At 41.1% G+C, this 20,259-nt stretch overlaps 1 protein-coding gene across 3 annotated transcripts in view; it reads left to right on the plus strand.

The window, feature by feature from the left end:
• Positions 1 to 20,259, plus strand: part of ADGRG2 (adhesion G protein-coupled receptor G2) — a 900,557-nt gene that overhangs the window by 562,632 nt on the left and 317,666 nt on the right. For all 3 annotated transcript variants that reach the window (XM_085622206.1, XM_085622207.1, XM_085622208.1), the window contains 2 exons: positions 8,042 to 8,103; positions 16,151 to 16,227. In XM_085622206.1, the coding sequence (XP_085478332.1) occupies positions 8,042 to 8,103; positions 16,151 to 16,227 (139 nt within the window). The remainder of the gene's footprint in view (positions 1 to 8,041; positions 8,104 to 16,150; positions 16,228 to 20,259) is intronic.

Here is a 20,259-nt window from a genome sequence, read left to right on the forward strand (position 1 = left end):
AGATACAGGCAGAGTCTAAAGTCTCAAAGTATTGGGTACAAAAATACTGGTCCAAATTGAACATAGTTCACCAGAGTCCAGGGGGATTAGAGGGTAATTAACCCTGGACAAAGCCTGGCCAAAAAGGAGCTCGTTGGTTTATTTTAGAACACGTTGTTTTTTTACCCCAGTTTTATAAAAAACAAAAAGGCATACATTTTGAATGACACTCGAGAAATAGTACTGTACCTTACTGAGACTCTACTTGGAAGACGCAGAGTGGACATTTTAAAAGTTGCACAGAACTCACTATCCTACAGGCTTATACTGCCAAAGATATTGGCAAGGTTACAGAGGCCTTAGAGGGTATAACAGCAGGCAGGTTACACCAGCCATAAAGACTTCTGACTGTAGAAGTGACATATCAAAATAAGCTTTACTAATAAAGAGTATAAAAAGCTTCCTCTAGAATGAGGAAATGCCAGGTTTATCTGCACCATTTTCTAGTATCAAGGAGACTTTAGCCATAAGCTTTCCAAACAGCATGAATTATTTCTCACATTTTAGTATTTTATATAATGGGGTAAGTTTAATATTTTTTCAGAAAATAAACATAATTTTCTATCCTGTTCAAGATTTTGCATTTTGGATTAATAAAATGAATCCCCCCCCCCCAAGCAGTTTTCCATTTTAAGTATCATTTTTTGATTTTAAAATGCAAGCTTGGTCAATGTGTTAATTTCTGCATGCACATTGATACAAAAGGTCAAATTCTGCCTTGTATGTACATGTACTACCAACACGTGCCAGGAAACTCTTCAAAGACCATTTATTTTTACCAGTGAGCCAGTATGCCAAGGATGTGAATCATTATGCCAAGTTCACTGCTATGCCAGTGATGGTCTCCATAATACCATGGATGCCCAGAACAGAAAAGGATGGCAAGCGTTATACCAGTGGTTGGTAAGATCATGTGAAGTATGTCCGCAAGTTGACAAAGAAGGCCAGCATTATGCCATAGGTAGGCACCATCACGTTGATGCACATGTCAGTCTGCCAAGAGCAGCCAATATTATACCAACAGAGGTCTCCACCATGCCAGTGATGCCCTCTCTCGACCCCCATATGGTATGTCAAATATTATGCCAGGGGTGTGCACTGGCATCTCAAGGATGCCAACCATTAGACATCCGTAGACATCATCAAATAATGGCTGGAACCCGTATATGTGGGCAGCATTAAATGATATTGGTGGCTTCAGATGATGGGGTCAGGTCGCAGTGGCTGCCAGGGAGATACAGTGCTAAATCAAGGGACACCACATAGACCAAGAACTCTTAAACACACACTTGCTGACATACACTCACACCCAGACTTGCATCACACTGTAGCCTCACAACTATTGGGTGCTGTGCCAAATACTGCTATCTCTCAATGGCCAGCTTGGAACAGGGCAAGGAAAGGTCAGATGAACCACAGCAGGACCAACAAATCCCAATTTACTATGTGAAATGTAAACAATCTTTGTGAGCTGGGGCATGGAAATCAACTGTAATCTGGACCAAAGTACTCCTACCAGCCCGAAAGCATCGTACTGCCCTTACTGCATTAAAAACAAAAGCTAGAATGGGCTGCTACCAAATTGCTTCTACACAGGTCTGTCATTGTTGAACTGAAATAATGTTCTATTTCCTTTGTGACTTATATTCTGCAAAATTCCATTGGATTTCAGACGCCAAATTTAAATGTATTTAGTTTTGCATTCAAAATGTCCTCTTTTGACTTGTCAAGCATTGGGTGGTTTATAGTATAGATACAGGGCCCGGTTCACAAACTTTTATCTGCCACCTAAATAAAAATTAGCTTGCCAAAAATGCATCTGAGGTAGGAAATTCCACATTTTGAAATTTCACAATTATATACTGTGTTTAGAACAGTCAAAAATCCGTATGGTGGTGTTAGAGCGGGGTTCGTTGAACCTCAATCTCTTGGTAAAATCATTAAACAGAATACTTGAAGTGTAAAAGAGGAGCTAACATCAGCCATGCATTTCAAGTACGGTGAAATCAATATGGTTCCACAAAAATGACAGAGAGGACGGTGTTCAAACTTTAAGGGTTGATTATCAAATGAATTCAGATTACACAATAGATCACTCAGCAGAATTAAAGGAAACATATGACAAGTGCATGCATGTTAAAATATTCATGCAGTCTGAATGTATAGATAACCAAAACGAAAATGCAAAATAGCATCACAGACAGCAAACAAAATATCATAAAAGCAAGTTCCATGAAGAAACTTACTTATTATAAATATACTGTAGAAGGAAATCCTATAAGGGAGGTGTCAGCATCATATGAACCAGATTTAAGGTTCATAGGAAAGTATTCAAGCATGAAGCTTAATACTCTGGAAGAGGAAATCAGCAAAGTTGAAAAGAGGTCTTCTCTCAGTAAAGTCCGGAAAGGATTTCTGTCTCTATACTGAAGAGCACACAAAGCATAAAAAAAGAATTCTAAAAGGCTACTGCTTATCTCTTTCCAAAAGAATCATAAGCTGTGTTCCTCAAAAGAAAATAGACTCCCTAACTTTCCCAGCTTCTAACAAAGAAGTAAGCATTTGAACAACCTTGAATGAAACATTAGTCCGGTCTGCCTGGTTCAGAATAACTTCTTCCACCTTCTCGGTCTCATCATCCATCGCTAGATTTTAAAAGAATTAAAAGATCAGTCTTCCCCATCTGGTTCATTATACAAGAAGCTGTCACTGCTGGATGGATACTACTGGAACAGTAGTGATCCAAACAGTTATAACAATAGCACAACTGGAACTGTTGGAGCAAGCCCTCCTGTCTGAGTTACATTTTGGTCAATGGAAGCAGTAGCACCAATACCACCACCAGCAGAACCACCACCTCCCGCTGTAAGAACAATATTAGAAGGTGGAGGTCGAGAGGATAATAAGTCCTCTAAAAAATCATCACAGGAATCGCTATTGGTTTCTATCTTATCCTGTGTCTCATCAACTTTCTCTATCTGATCTTTCTTCATCTTAGTCTTTTCATTCATTAATACTGAATACAATTAAGCTCCTTCAGTCATGTTTCATCTTCACATTTGTTGTTCTGCATCCCATTTAGCATCTGTCCAACTACGTACTGCCTCTTTTTGCTCTACTCTGATACTTTTCTTTACCCTTTGCATGTATTGTATGCTCCCAAGCATCAGTGGTGGCTGGTGACATTTAAAAATGGTGAGTCGTAATCGCTTGCGCCAAAGCAAACGGAGCAAGAAGGCCATGTTTTGACAGAAGGGTTTCTGGGGCAGGGGTTCTCCTCCACAAAAATCCTGAAAAGAACAGGGTCAAAGTGCAGCAATTTACAGCACAAGCTGAAACCTATACGTTTAAATATCTGCCTGCTCATTGCGTCAGCTCTTCTGCTCCTCAATGACAATTGAGAAACGGTGTGAATTGCCATTGAGAGTCCTCTCAAGGCAGTAGACAAGTCGGAGAATGAGGTCTGAAAATAAAATGCATTAACATTCTAATCTCAGCTTCCCCACCTAACAAAGGGAGTGATCCCCAGAAAATGAGTTCCTCATCCCGTTTCTTCGTTTCTTTTTTCAGACGAAATTAGGAACATTCACAGACAATCAACACATGCATTAAGCACATTGTAAAAACAAAAAAAAAGTGCAATTTATTTTAAGATGATGAGTTATGCTCCTTGGTTACTTCAAGCCAAGGAAAGCACAGAATCAGCTTCTTTAAAATGATTCCTATACCCTGACTTGAAAGTGGGCATTGCTCTGTGCCCCCCACTGTCTACAAGGCCCTGTTGCCTTTTTCCCTTTTAACCGAAAGCAAAACAGTGGTTTTTTCGGTACACTACATATTTCATGCTGTTCTAGGGTACTGTCAAAGTTGTGAAGATTGGGGGGTGGATAATTTCAACTAGATCTGAGTGGTTTGTCATTAGAGCACACTCATCCTCCCACAACAAGCCCAATGTATTACTTCATTTACAGATAGAGTACGTGGAGCTCAAACGCAGATTGTGGTTGCACATGTGAGGTTCACCATTAGTTCACCGAATTTCTCTATTTTGACAATACAGAGTGCATGCCTCAGACCTCCAAGTCTGTAAAACATGAAAAACAATACATGGTGTGTACTATCTATTTCACAGCGAGTTAGTATTGCTGAGAATTACACCCACCTCACCCCCCACGCTACATCTGCATTTAAATAATCTCTTCAAATCGTCAAACAGAATGCACATTTTGCCATGTAATTTTTTAGCTTAGAGCAAACAACAGAATTTATTACCATACAGCACACATATTTACTAACACTTGACACTATGACAGACTAACTTTCAGTCACATACACCGATGTGATCACACATGCAGACAGATGCTCTATCTCAGACACACCCATACACCCACAGACAACCACCCCTACCCATACACAGATAACATTAAAAAGCTTTTTATTTTCTCACGTTATTTCCTGCATGGGTCCCATTTGGACAGCTACTCTTTTCTTCTTCCGGAGCTGGGGGACACTGAAACCTCGCACCCGCGCAGGAGGTCGCAAATACCATGCTTCACACTGCTTGTTGACCCCACCCTTTCCCAACTTTGTATCGAGTTGGGAAAGGGTGGGGTGGCAGGATGATTGACATGTCGCCACAGGCCCTGTAGGGTTTAAGCCTGCAGTGCACATAGCTACCTTTATCTGTGACACCTAAGTATGTCACATATAGGGGAGGCACTGAGGCGTGGCAGGGCCCCAAAGCCAGGGATGGAATTTCTCCAGCCCTGGACATCTCTTAAGGCTGGTGCAGGCAACTTTGTGCGCAGCGCCAGCCTTCAAGCAGAGCCTGTTGATGCTGGGCAAAAGGAGCTTGACATTTTTCTTTTGTTATGCTAAGAGTGAATAATATTTTATTAATTACTCTTGGCATAACAAAAACAAATGGGCCAGAAAACAAACGGGGTGCAGCCCTTTAGCCCATTCAAAGGAACCACCACTGCCAAGCATTGAAAGATTTATATTGTGCTGGTCTAGAATGAGGTTTTTAATCATATGACACTCGCCTCAAGCTTTCAATTATATTCATATTGAAGGTACTATATCTGGGGAACTGCTTTGAGAGCCCTTCTTTCACAGTGATTGCCTTTCATTGCTTAAGCCAAATACATGTATAAAGTCTGGCATGTATGGCCATGTAATGACCTGGCGGAGCTTCCTCACCTTCTAAGACGGAAACTCTCACATCACCCCTCCTCAAATCTCTTAGAGCTCTAAATAATTTTATGTTAATGGTAGTTTAAGAAAACAGAAGTAAGCAATTGGTTTAAATGAGCAATAACTTTCACCAAATCACAATGTAATCCGTATGACACTTGTGCCCAATCTCAGTCCGGCACCTACTGACATCACCTACGGTTCCTCACAGCAGGTCACCTTCCCTTACAATTTCTCTATACATACACACACCCTCAAAGGCCAAAGCAAGCACTTTTAACAAAATAATTCTTGTCTGCTACAAAAACTCAAAGTTATCACTCACACAAGAGGGTTGTATGGGGAAGAATGTTTTCCAACGTTAGCATGTGCGTGAGTAAAAACTCAGCCAATGGGAAGTCATCTCGACTAGTAAGGTTTCTCCTTTGCGCAACAGGAATCAACCAACACCAATCACTACTAATACGCTCACAACAATCAATTACAGGTCCCTATATCATTAGTAAGGTCGATGGTACTTCACGACCGGCACCACAAAACTAGACAAGTTAAACAACAACATACCTCATATCTATGCCAGGATCTTGAACTGCAACAAGCCTTGTAACAACTTCAACTGTTCAGCATTAAGCGCAGTCTTGACATAAACAGTTATGATACACAACCCTATTTATACACACTGGGCCATTGCAACTACCTTTGGAACCTTACAAAATACCACCGATCTTCCAAACTGAGCCATGAACTTGAAGGATATGGACTGGACTTGGGCCAACTCTAGATCTTTTGTAGTGTATTAGCTTCCTACACCTCAGTGACAAATCATCCTCATTGCTATCTCTTGTTAGAGCGGGGTTTGTTGAACTTCAATCTCTTGGTAAATTCATCAAACAGAATCCTTCACTGGTGGTATGGACCTTTGATTGTTGACTTTTAATGTAAAAGAGGCGCCAACATCAGCAATGCATTTCAAGTACAGTGAAATCAATATGGCTCCACAAAAATGACAGTGAGGAAGATCTACAAACTTTAAGGGTGCATACATGTTCAAACCATGCAATCTAAATGTATAGATAACCAAAGAGAAAATGCAAGCCAGCATCACATACAGCAAACAAAAATCACCCAAGCAAGTTCCCTCAAGGAACTTTGCTATTCTAAATATAGTATAGAAAGTAGCAAGGGAAAATTCTATGAAAAAGGTTTCAGTATAGATTTAAGGTTTGAATGAAAGGTTCTGAATATTCAAGCACGAAGCTTAACATTCTGGCAGGTTGAAAGCAGCAGAGTTGAGAAGAGGTCTTCTCTCAGCAAAGTTCGGCAAGGATTTCTGTCTTTATTCTAAACAGCACACAATTAAAGTGTGAACAAAACATTCTAAAAGGCTACTCTTTATTTCTTTCCACCACAGACAAATCATAAAATGTGTTCCTAGAGAGCAAGTAGACTCTCTAACTTCCCAGCTTCCAACAAAAACAATCATCTAGAGTACCATGAATGCGACATCAGCCCGGTCTGCCTGGTACAGGATGGCTCATCACACTGCCTCGGTTTTCACATCCAACGCAAGATTTTATTTAAAAGATCAGACCTTCCTAAACCTGCAATTTGAACAATAAGGCTATTCTAACTTAACACCATTTGACAAGACAGCTCCCAAAAAAAGAACAACATGGCACTGGCAGAATATTTTGTAAAACATAACATGTATACTGAGGCCTGGTTACAAGTTAAGCTAAAATAGGTACATAGGTAGCATTAAATGATTTTATCAATGCAGTTTGAAGAAAGTATACATTTATTTCATGATGAATAAATTATTATAGCTCATCTAAATACATGAGTGGCTTTCATTAAAGTAAAGTAAATATATAGCCACTTACTGCATCTCCTAAATTAAATGTACTCAAATTAATACAAATAAACGCACATGGAATATATATTTTCATATAAAGGGTTTGTATGCTGCTCCAGTAGTTTTCAGTTTTTCCACTGTTGATCTTTTCCCTTTGCAAATTTAGGAGGCGGGAAAGGAGGCTTTACAGTGGATTTGTAAGTAGTTTGCCTGCCTGGGAACCAAAATAAAACAACTGTTATTTTATTCAGGCATAACTGCCTCTCCATAGTGGAAAGGTTAGAGTAACACCTAAAAGTGTGGATGGAAGAGTTTTTCCACTGGAGACATATTTCCCCATGTAGAAAAAACAAGTGTAAATGCATATTTTCTCAATATTTACTCACACATCTGTTCCACCTACTGTAAAATCAACATGATTAAAATTTTGAGCTTTTGCAATTCCACTCGAAGATTAAGAGTATTGCGGATTTCGAGAAGTACTCCATTTTGTTTTTACAAATACCCAAGAAGTCTAAAATCTACTAAGTCCAGGAGTAGATTTCAGACTTTTTAAGGCTTACCTTATGGGTCGAGTCCATCGTCATTAGTGTATCAAGTGATGAGATCTTGAGGTTCTACATTTATTATTTATGGTCCTGAGTCATACAGATGTTTCTGTGATTACATGTTGCAAACTCCGAATTTGAAGAGTTTAAGGTACCTACCACTATTGTCTGTTGATGCTTACACAGTTTCAATTGATTTCTGATCAACATGGACTTTTCTTTGAGAAAAAATAAATTTATATCACAAAATAAAAATATTTGTAGACCCATTTTTTGGTTTTGTGTTTGAGGCTTAGTAAAGATTGACAATGCCTGCATGTATTAAACCCAAGCATGAATATTGTTAAGACATATTTGACTGATCTTTAACTTAGTATTGATTTGTTTCTTTTTTACCCTTTAGTCTTTTATAAAATAAACATAACCATTAACTCCAAGGAGGATTCTATGGAGATTGAGAATTCCGTAAGTGACAATTATTCTTATGACCTTTTTACTTGTTTTTAAACCAGTTTCACTGACCTTTCTTTTTACTTAAAATAAAATTATTGTAGCTACATCACTTTGGCTTAGAATGCTCTTTCATGAACAACGTATCATGAGTAGGCAAAGGTAGCTCCTGTGTGCCACGCTCTATTTGACACTATAGCACTGCGCCATTTCAGGCTACCACAGATTTGCATCATCCAGATTGGGATGTCTCATCTTTCTGATGGGTCATTAGTTGCTGTGAATGGTGTCAGAATAAACAGATAGCTTAAAAGTTATAGGAAATATTAGGCAAACAAATTTATTTGCGTCATTTTATCTAGTCCATGTGTGCTATCTCTAAAATAATGCACCTAGAAATCCCACTTATACAGAATAATATACCCCCAACGAAAGATGGTCGGAATATTGCAAGTCCCTGTGGAGTTTTGCGGTGGTCCACGGCCTCAGGCCGAGTGGTGTCCGATCGTTTTGAAAAGCTTTTGGGTGATCAGGCAGCAATGCAGTGTATGCTGTCCTTTGGCCCCCAATGGGAGCTTGTGATGCACCATATGAGAGGGCATGACTTAAACTCTGGCCTTGGTAACTCTCAAAGCCTATTGCATTTTCCAGTAGGTAAGTGAGACGCATCAGGAGACAGAGTGTGCTCTCACTGCAGTGTTTATCACAATAAATGCTAGCAGATAGAGTCCACTTTTTCTTAAGGGTTAGATTAGGAAGAGGGAGGAGGGAAAGATTCAAATACAGTGGCATGAAGAGTATGTGGATCTATGATCCTACTACTCACTTGTAACAGAGCATTAATTTTCTTACATGTGAGTTCTGTAGTCAAAATGTTTCTTTAATTCAAAGCTTCCTAGTTATTATAAATAATGTTGTTATTCTAGAGTTCTCTCGTGCATACATTCTACATCTATAATTTCTAAGAGTGATCGAGTCTTGGGATATAAACCAGTTGGATGGGTTTGATGTTCCTTGCTGCAAAATCTTGCGCTCTCTCTCTATCTCTCTCTCTAAAATGATGTTATAGTTAGGCGTTGGACTGAGACATGAGCTAATGTTAAAAAAAAACCGAAATATACCAGTCAGAGTTTACTCAAATAATTATAACTTGTGCCCATTTTTACATCTTATTCACTTATATCACTTATGACATGTTCAAATTAAAAAAACAAAAAGGACAAGAAGCTTCCACCCTAAGGTACTGTGCAATCTTCTTTGGGGAAGCTTCCATCGAAATGCAGTACCATAGGGTGGATTCTTCCACAGCAGGTCCAGCAAGTAAACTTTGGTACTTCACAGAAGGCCACACTAGAGTCCTGCAAGAGTACAGTAGTACCCGTGGAACTATAATTTTTCCTCAATTTCAATCTCTAGGGTGGGTCCCTCAGGGTTCCTCCCTCCGGCCCCTACAAGTGCTTGGTGTCTCTTCCCTAACCCCATGTGCCTTTTTAGTTGAACTTGTTCAGGAAATTACTTCCCAATTCCTGTGTCCTGCAATGCCTCTCCAACATTTTTCTTACATGTTGCAACTGTTCAATAAGACAGTGAGGTGACATGGTACAGTCTGAGGTACAGCGGTACCTGACTGGCTGACAGGAGAAAAGGCTCTCTTAGGAAATGGGATTCACGTATTACATTTTCAGTAACAGGGGAATCCCACTGTACCTAATGCTCCCGATATCACTAATTGTTCTAGAATATTAACTCATTTAGGACTATCCTAAGTACCTTTTTAATTTCTTGAAAACTACTGAACAAAAATGAGCAAGATTTATTTTAGGAACAACAGCCCTGATGCATTTTGACTGCAGGTCTTTTAGTCACTATATATCATAGTCAGCAGTACACACTCGGTAGCTATGCTTATGTTAGAGTTTTCATTGAAAAGTAATTTTTATTTTTGCTGATAATTTTGGCACAATTTGAAGAATCTGCACACAGTTAAAAAAATAAAAATTATCTATCTTGGGTCTGGCAAGCCAAGTATCGCTGTCAGGGCTAAGAGAAATAATATGGGTATCAAATAAGCAGCTTTTCGCATTTTAACTCACATAACAATCTTTGGTCTCTGGGCAGAAATAACTTCTGAATAGAATCACACCAGACATGGCATAAAACTAGAACTTACTCAAGAAAGTTTCTTTTCCTTTTTGGTGTAAATCCCTACAGTAGTTTTTGAAAAAATTGTTATAAAAATGTGTCAGTTGGGCTTCAATGGTTTCAAAAGAAAAAGATATAGGGGTAGAATGAACAACTTATTCCATCCAAACCATTTATTTTGAGGAGAAAAAAAACTAATGCGATATCAGGTGGGAGAAATAACAAGAGAATTCACATCAGCCATTTAAATGAATACATGAATATGTGAATTAGAAGTATACTATCAAAAATCTTCCATAAATTTGACACCCATTTTTGAGCAATAATGAACAGAAACGCACCAACTATTTCAGATGAATAATGACTTATATGGCCTGAGGCCTTAATTAACAAATATGCAAAGGTATACTAAAGGGGGGCTCCTAAGAGACATATTCCCTGATTCTGAAATGCATGATGCTGGGGCAACAATAAATGTCCCAGTGATTTTACCTTTACTACCCAGTAAAATCAGCCCTGTGTTGTGCAATAATGAGTAGACCAGGAAATTACCGTGTGGGGCCTATTATTCCAGCCATAAAACCACATGGGAATTTGCCATTCCATGCGTTTTACTACCTATATTTACCACCAGTTCTGAGCAATTGGTAAATGTATGTGTAGGCCTGTGAGTGTGGATGGGGAGGGAGTAAGGATAGAGAAGGAGAGGAAAGACAAATGTTTGTTTTCTAGTAGGGGGAACATTGTATGTACATATATTTAAGAAGAAAACATTAGGAATAATGATTGCCTGCTGATGCAGCCAAAGCCTCATGCATTTTTCCCTTCTGGAATTACAAAATGTATAAAAAAAATAGTTCACATTCTCCCATAGCCAGTAAAACAGTGTACAAAAACCTAGCCGCTCATAATAAAATGGTGTGAAAATAGCGCATGAAAATTGTTTATTTTTCTCCACCTGATTAGTGAGGCCTATATGATAGGAATATATAACAGCTGTTCTTCCAGGACCCAGTTCGTTCTTGGAATTTACCACATGTCTTTGTGATTGCATCAGATTCAGAGTTCTTAGTCAAAGTTAAACCTGGTGTGATAAGCTGACTTGGCTTTAGTACTGAATGACTTATAACCTTTAGCTCCCGGGTCAGAGTTGTGACAGAAGTTGAATATTCAGCCTCCTGTCCCATTTCTCCTTCAGTCTTCTTTGGTTACCCCAAGCCAGTCTTGTTTCATACAGCTTTCAATGTAATTGGTTAGGAAAAAGCTGAAAAACTTAGTTTGTAGCATGTACAGCTGTAGATCACGTGCTTTGCACGCTCTAAAATGTGGTGTTGGGCTCAAACCTTGCAAGTTGTTTTAATTCAAAGTTTAATGTTTGGTTTCATGGCAGCTAATGATTGCTCCTCAAAACTAACAATAAACCAGGACAAAATCTCAATCTGTTTTTGTCCACTATCGGACTCCAATGTGCTTTCATAGTTCTGGGACCATCAAGCAGCTCAACTCCAGAGAGGACACTGTCAGGCAAATAATACTCCAAATGGACCCAGACTCTAGGATTTCTCTCTGCACCAAGTTGTATAAAAGTGACTCAGGAAGAGGTGAGTTATGGAAAGCAAGCCCTTCCAGTTTTTCCATACGTACTAGAGTAAGTTCCAATGGTCAGACCCTTATGTGTTTGTAACCTCTCCTTACCCAGATACCAATGGAGCTGTTCAGCCTGCCAGGCATTTAAAAATGAAAAGACCAAAAGGTATCGGAGGGAACATTGATTGGTGCATTATATAATGCAGTGCCTGTGCCCTATAGAGCAATCCATCACCATCTGTCCTGAAGACATCTAGCAAACATACTCTGTAAGTTCAGTGGACCAAAAAATTGGAGCCCAGGCACCTCATAAGACTCCAAGTATGAAGAAGAGTAGTCTTCTATGACCCAAATGAAACCTGCACCGAATACTCAGACTGCACCAAAGACCTGCTGACCAGTACTAAAGTGCTTGTGCTCTTTCCTGACAATGTGGTAACATTGGCTTATCCACAATTGGCATTCTCATTTTACTGATAAGTCCCTAGTAAAGTGAATTACATGTTCCCAAGGCCTGTAAATTATATGCTAATGGTGGGCCTGCAGCACTGGTTGTGCTGTACACTTAAGTAGCCCTTTAAACATATCTCAGGCCTGCTATTGCAGAGCCTGTGTGTGCAGTTTTAAACTGGCATGTCGACCTGGCAAGTTAAACAACTTGCCAGCACAAGCCTTTCTTTTTAGTACCTATGAGGCACCCCTAAGCTAGGCCCTGTACACCCCAAGGGCAGGGCGCAGTGTATTTAAAAAGTAGGACATATACTTTTACATTTTATATGTCCTGGTAGAAAAAACTCTTACATTTTGTTTTCACTACTGCAAGGCCTATTTCCCCTATAGGATAACATTGGGAATACCTTATTACATTTTATAAGTGTAATTGCCAGATGGGAAGATAAAACGCATTCAAGTTTGGTGCCTCTGAAATAACAAAGAGCAAGGACGATCTGGAGAGGACACAGTGATGTAAGTGGGGCTGGGGCTGGGTCTTTGGGGGTAGAGGGGTTGTTTGTTGGGATGGGGCAGGTTTTAGGACTCAGGAGGGGGCATTTTTAGGGCTCTGGGCAGGGGGGCTGGGTCAGGGTTCTTAGCAGGTGTAGGGGACAGTTTTTAGGGCTCATGGCGCGGGGCTGGGCTCGGGGTAGTTTTTAGGGTAGAGGACAGTTTTTAGGGCTGAGGGCTGGGTGGGTGAATAGGGACAGTTTACAGGGCAGGGGGCAGTTTTAGTCCTCAGGGCAGGGGGCTAAGTCAGGGTACTTTAGGTATTTAGGGGACAGTTTTAGGGCTCAGGGCAGGGGGCTGTTTTTGGGGTAGTTTTTGGAGGGTGGGATTAATTTTTAGGTCTCAGGGCAGGGACAAAAGAGACAGTTCACAGGGCAGGGGTATGATTTTTAGCATGCATATCCTTTTATCCATCATGTTTTTACCACAAATTTACGTGGTAAATACATGCATGGTAAAGACGTGGTCATGGTAGAGACCGTGTGGTACAGGCATGCATTGTTCAGGCTTGAGTTGTACCATCATACAACCTGTGCTGAGTGGCCATTTTGATGCGGCAGATGGACAAATTCACAATTGGTAGCTCACTTTAGGACTGTTCAGCTGGAGCGGTCACACTGGGCGCTGTCCTGGGGAGGGGGCACTGACCTCAGGAGGAACACTGTGATTAGCAATAACTTGCAATTTAAAAACAGCTGCTGTCAAGTTCCTTGTGTATTCAGCTTTCAGGCAGCAACACAAATGTCAAGATAACTCTTGTGATTAAGGTTCCTGCCAGAGAGAGAGCTCAGAGTTTAGTCTAGTGGCATATTTTGCTCACCAAGTGGTATAGCAGAGGGTTAATATGCCTGCTGCAAAGAACACATACAGTGAAAATCACACATCTGTATATTATGTAGATAACTGAGTGAATTACTGCTTTTGTCACAATAATCCTTTTGTTACTGTAGTTCATAAGATACACTCATAATATAGAACAGTGACTGTTACTGAACTGTTCCAAAAGAGCTGCATCCAAACTGCATTAAGTAGTTTAGGACGTTATGTATTTTTTCTCCAGTCTTTCATCATCTATTCCTAGTGTTGCTAAAAAGGGTTCAGTGTGTGGATATACATTCTTATTAGTAAAGACAGTCTTTACCTGTGCTGTTAAACAACAGAAATGAATGTGAGAAAGGGGCTCTGGAGGGAGGAGGGGCTCTTTGCCCCGCCGGTAGTGAGGGAAACCGAAAAGGACGCCATGGGAGAGAGTGGTCTCCAAAAATTGTCGTACAGTGCACCACCAGTGATAATGCTGGACCTGATTGGCAGGTGAAAGCAGGTTGTTTGCCCAAAACCTACTAAATATTTGTCCCAACATCATGCTTAGCAAAGTGAGGTTGGTAGTGTATGTAGTTACTAATAACGACTGGAAGATTGTTTTTACGGTGATGTAGGTAACTTTCCAGCCTTAAAAGCATCTGAAAAGGTGAGCACTACTTCAAGATTATAAATCACAATTCATAGAGGTAAATTCAGTAAACGATCAGCTAAAATCCATAATAAAATCGCACTACAGATGTATCATAGATGTTAAATCTTAGTTCTCTCAAAGATTTGTATTAAACTTGTCAGAATAGTAACAGGATAAACTATGTATGAAAGTATCTCTGTAGAGGTATTAGTAGAGTGCAGATGTAAATAGAGAGAAATGGAACTCTCAATTGGGGCCATATGTAGGTGGGCTTGCATTTACCACTTCATAAATACCGAATTTTACCGATTCGGTATTTATGAAGTGGTAAATGCTATGTAGGTAATGAGTCGGTAATAATTACCGATTCGTTAAAATTCGGTAATTACCGAATCGGTATTTACCGATTCGGTAATGAGGCATACCTTCCCATTGATGGGAAGGTATGCCTCATTACCGAATCGGTAAATACCGATTCGGTAATGGGGGGAACACATGCAAGGGTGGCAGGGTGTCACATTGACACCCTGTTGCACCCCTGAATCGGCCATGTGTGCACATGTGGCACACATACATGCCCTAAGGGCATGTATGTCTGCCACATTGCACACTTGTAGGCGCTATGAAATGCATTTCCACATCCATTCATTATTTACCACCAACTATTAGTTGGTGGTAAATACCGACTCATAACAACACCCACACACTCCCCCTACATCTCATTTCTGTATTCGGAATTTACCGATTCGGTAAAATTACCGATTCGGTAATTATTACCGATTCGGTAAATTCCGAATACAGAAATTGTCCCCCTACATACCAAAAGCCTAAATACCGGTCGGTAACGGTATAATTACCGAAAATCGGCCGTTACCGACCGGTATTTGGCTACCTACATGAGGCCCTTAGGGCCTTATGTAGGTGGGGTGGCATTTACCACTTCATAAATACCGAATCATACCGATTCGGTATTTATGAAGTGGTAAATGCTATGTAGGTATTTACCGATTCGGTAATGAGGCATACCTTCCCATTGATGGGAAGGTATGCCTCATTACCGAATCGGTAAATACCGATTCGGTAATGGGGGAGCACATGCAAGGGTGGCAGGGTGTCACATTGACACCCTGTTGCACCCCTGATTCGGCCATGTGTGCACATGTGGCACACATACATGCCCTGAGGGCATGTGTGTCTGCCACATTGCACACATCTACGGGCAAAATATTGCATTTACAGACATATTCGTCATTTACCACCAACTATTAGTTGGTGGTAAATAACGAATCCCCACACACACCACACAGTCCCCCTACATCTCATTTCTGTATTCGGAATTTACCGAATCGGTAAAATTACCGAATCGGTAATTTTACCGAATCTGTAATTTTACCGATTCGGTAAATTCCGAATACAGAAATTCTCCCCCTACATCTCAAAAGCCAAAATACCGGTCGGTAACGGTATAATTACCGAAAATCGGCCGTTACCGACCGGTATTTGGCTACCTACATGAGGCCCTTAGTCTTTAATTAGTTTCAGGTTTTCAAGCTTCAGGTCCTTGAACTTTGTGATGTCCATATACCATTGGTTACTGCACAAACCACCACAGAACAGAATAAACAGACCACTATGATGAATAATTAGATAATATTTCAGAGGTAGACTTTTGCCTAAGCAAAATCTTTTGATCTATGCCTCTGGTAGTAGTACTGCATCTGCCTTGAATAATTTAGTAAAACATTAAAATTTGTTGCAGTAAAAATTGTGTTCTTAACCAAATAATAATAATAGATTAATACGTATACCCAAATGCATATTTTGACAAATTCATTTAAGGGCCAAATTACATTTATATATAAATTATTTTTTTTACAGATAAATGATATAGTTGCCAATCTAAGCCTCTCAGGTTTGTCCAGTGAAAACAGTTTGGACTACTATGGTGCAGTGATGTGAGTATCATAGTGATATTAAAACAATGAAATTGTGAAATGCTCCTATTTAAAATTGACTATGAAGGCTTACATTCTCAGCTTGGTGATGGTTTCGCTTTTGCACTGTAGAAAAAGGAGACTTTTTATTCCTAACTTTCAATGTTCCAAAATACAATTTCAACTTTGTAAGGGAGGCATGCTACAGGAGAAAGGTAGAAATTGTTGATATGATAGTGCAGTGGCAAACAAAATAAGGTTGCATGAGGTAGTCAAGATGTCATAGAAATATTTCCTTTTGCTTAAGGAAAGCATTTTCTAGAAGGCTAGCCCTTATTAGGTTTCACAAATCATATCAGCACAGTGCATCAAACTCCTTAGTCTACTGCACTCAGGTCTCTTTAGAAGTGGGGGGAGGAATCACCGCCTTCATTCAGGTCTAATTGAAGGCACCTCTCTGCGAGGCCTCTGCCACTGGCACTACCCCTGAATTACACGGGTGGTTGGGCCACAGCAGAAGAATGGTAGTGACATTGCAAATGGTGGTGCAAGAAATGCTGTGTTTTGCCTGGCCTCCTATCGGACTCTGTACCGAAAGCTGTCCCTGAAGGAGAAAATAGAAACCCGCCTTTCCACACTGCTGGGATGCATGGCGAAATTAAGGGATGTCACAGATTTCATGGGGCACCCACAGCAATATTGTTGACCTTTTGGATTACCTTTACTAAGGTGCATATGTGTTACCAGCAAGGGGATCCCTGAAATTCCCTTTATCGTAGGGGTGCCCGTATCAGGGAAGGTTTTCTTAAGAATTATCAGGATCTATCAGTGTTCTGTTGACAGGATCTGTCTCACTTCTCCTCGATGCTCAACTTTATGTCTTAAACTGGAGTCAATATGGTTGCCTAGTCAACTGTGCCTAAGTGAACAAGTGCTCTTTGTCTGGTATAGAGTTGTGTTGTCTAACAGTCTGTCTAGGTAGGTTAGCTCTGCTGGCAAAATTGTGAGTTCTGCACTAGTCTTACATCACACAATGCATCAGCCTTGCAGCACTGTGCATAGCCGACATTGATATCCAACTTTAGGCCCTGAATTTCTCTAAACCAGAATAGCCAAGCACAACCAAATGCCCCATCCATGCTCACTTTCCAAATATCGCCCTTCATTTCTCAATTTCACACAATACATTAAGCAGTAAGATGTGGCTGAGTACAGGCAACTGAGATTAGAACAATCACTCTTCAGAGGCACACAGTACATTCAAGAATATTAGATATTAAGGAAAGAATTTAACTCTTTCTGCCATTTCTTCTGAAATTCTCCAAGCAGCCAGTGATATAAGTGCATCGCGAGAGCACAATGTATTGTCCTAAAACATCTATACATACAGCAGAATAAGTAAATGGTGCTTATGGCAGATAAAGGATGCATTTTGTTACTCAACACAATATGAATGGAAACTTTACTCCATAACGAGGATGTGAACAATGACTATTTGGTCAGATGCATACCCCTGCACAGAGCCACTAGTGCACTGAGCTTACAGACACATGAAATGCATTTGTAAGTGTCCCTTAACAACATTAAGGTTAACCTGATAAAACAAAAGGTATGCCCTTTGTTACATACACATCCTTCGCTGAACCTTATTGTATTGTTCACGAATATGTCTCTTTACACCGCAAGCTAATACCACGTGGTAGGTTACAACGCGGACGTTACATCATCCGCGTTGTTACCAAGCATGGCTTCACATCGCAAGTTGTTTGTACAACTTGCACTAGAAGGCGTGCTAGACTTAGGAATAGTATAAATTACTATTCCTACTCCAGTTAGCGCAACAGCAGGGAATTTGTTGGTTTAAAATCCAACACATTCCCTGCTGTTGCGCGCCATCTAGCGCAAGTCGTTGAAACGCCTTGCGATGTAATGGCATGCGTGGTAACAACGCGGACAATGTAACGGCCACGTGGTATTACCCGCGTTGAAACCGCTGTTTCCCATTGTTCACACACCTTAAGACCTGCCATTCAACTCTCAACAGCACAAAATACCTGGGCATATTATTCAGCTCTAACCTACAAATCAACTCAGTAGTCAACACCCTTTTGTCAACCACAAAGCCCTGAGAAAGATCTTATTTCTAATCATCCCCAAAGGTTTGTACTAATAATGGCTTTAGTGATATTCAGACTAGATAACACTTTTACCTTAGCCTACCAACAAGCCTACACAGCTCATCAATTTTCTGTCAGTAGCACCAGGATATCGCTTGCGAGGAAAATTCACTTCACAAACATGACTGTTATGTTACATTTTTTAAGGTAATGTGGTTACTTTTGAAGCCTATTTTTGTATCACTGTTGTAGCAATCCAAAAGATTGAATGAATGAATTCTGTCGGATTAGGTAGACATTGACGAAGTAAATTATGGTACAGAACATTTAGGGATCCGAAAGGTAATTGCTAAGGGGTTTCGAACAGCAAAAAAGAGAAGAGGCAATATGGTGTGTAGTTGTCTGGAAATGGCATCCACTGTCAGTCTTGCTGTCACAAAATGTGTTTTACAAACATATCTATTTGTTCAAAGGCAGTTTTTTAATATATATTCCATTTGTCCATGCACATGGCTGTCTTCCCAGGCGAAATTACCCAGGTCGCTAAAAAGAGGCAAGAATTGCAAATAAACAGAATGAAGTCGAGTTTTATTCAGTTTATTAGCACGTTAAATAGCTCATTTTACACAACTGTTAGATAGAATTACTTTCTTTCTTCCTATTCAGAAAGTCAGAAACATTCCCAGGGTTGTTTCAGGTATTTAATTCTAGTGTGATCATATAGTGAATTTATATTCGCTAATCAGAGTCAAAGGTTAGAAATACAAGAAAGCCAGTAGAAACCAACCACCAACCTGACATTAAGGTGCCGATTCCGATCCGTTAAAAAGATTCCCCGTACGAATCGTATCCGGATTCTTTTACGTACGAATCGTACAAGTCCCGTACAAACTGGCAAGTACGATTCGTATGTAAAAAACTCCATACGAATCGCATTGGGAAAATTCCCCACCACGTCCTCATGTCGGAAAAAGTGTCCGACACGTCCCCGGACAGTTTTACGTACAGATCGGGAAACCGAAGTCCGAACGCGCCAGTACGATCCGTCCCGTCCGTCCGAATGCACAACCGTATGGTAAAAACACCGTACGGAGCGAACCACTATAGAAACCATGGAGACGTCCAAACATGTGCCCGCATACGCGCCGGACCCCCAGCCACCCCTCCCAGAAGTACGCGCCGGACCCCCAGCCACCCCCCCGGAGGTACGCGCCGGACCCCCAGCCACCCCCCCCGGAAGTACACGCCGGACCCCCAGCCACCCCCGTATGTGCGGTGCGTACCCCCACCCATGTATGTATGGTGCGTACCCCCACCCCACCCGTGTATGTACGGTGCATACCCCCACCCATGTATGTACGGTGCATACCCCCACCCCACCCGTGTATGTACGGTGTGTATCCCCACCCCGTATGTACGGAGCGTACCCCCAGCACTACGCGCTGGGGGTCCACACCGTACATACGGGGGTGGGGGTACGCACCGTACATACGGGGGTGGGGGTACGCACCGTACATATGGGGGCGGGGGTACGCACCGTACATACACGGGTGGGGTGGGGGTATGCACCGTACATACGGGGGCGGGGGTACGCACCGTACATACGGGGGTGGCTGGGGGTCCGTCGCGTCCGTCCGCGGGGGTCTGGGGGTCCGGTGCGTACTTCCGGAGGGGCTGGGGGGTGTTTGGCGTGTACCGGGCCCCCTTTTCCTCACGCTTCGCAGCGTACTTAGCTTTTCCGGCACTTTTTGGGTGCCATACAAATATTGCCGTCCGGAGTGCTGTCGGTACGAATCGTACTTGCTGGTACGTAAAAATCTGCCAAACTCCGTCCGCATGTCGCGTATGCGCCGTCCCGGATCACATTTGTATGTATTTTTGTGTCGGTCGGTGTTTTGTACGATTCGTACGGAAATGGTGTTTCCGTACGAATCGT

Source organism: Triturus cristatus, chromosome 8 (genome assembly GCF_964204655.1).
Source record: "Triturus cristatus chromosome 8, aTriCri1.1, whole genome shotgun sequence".
NCBI classification, from domain to species: domain Eukaryota; kingdom Metazoa; phylum Chordata; class Amphibia; order Caudata; family Salamandridae; genus Triturus; species Triturus cristatus.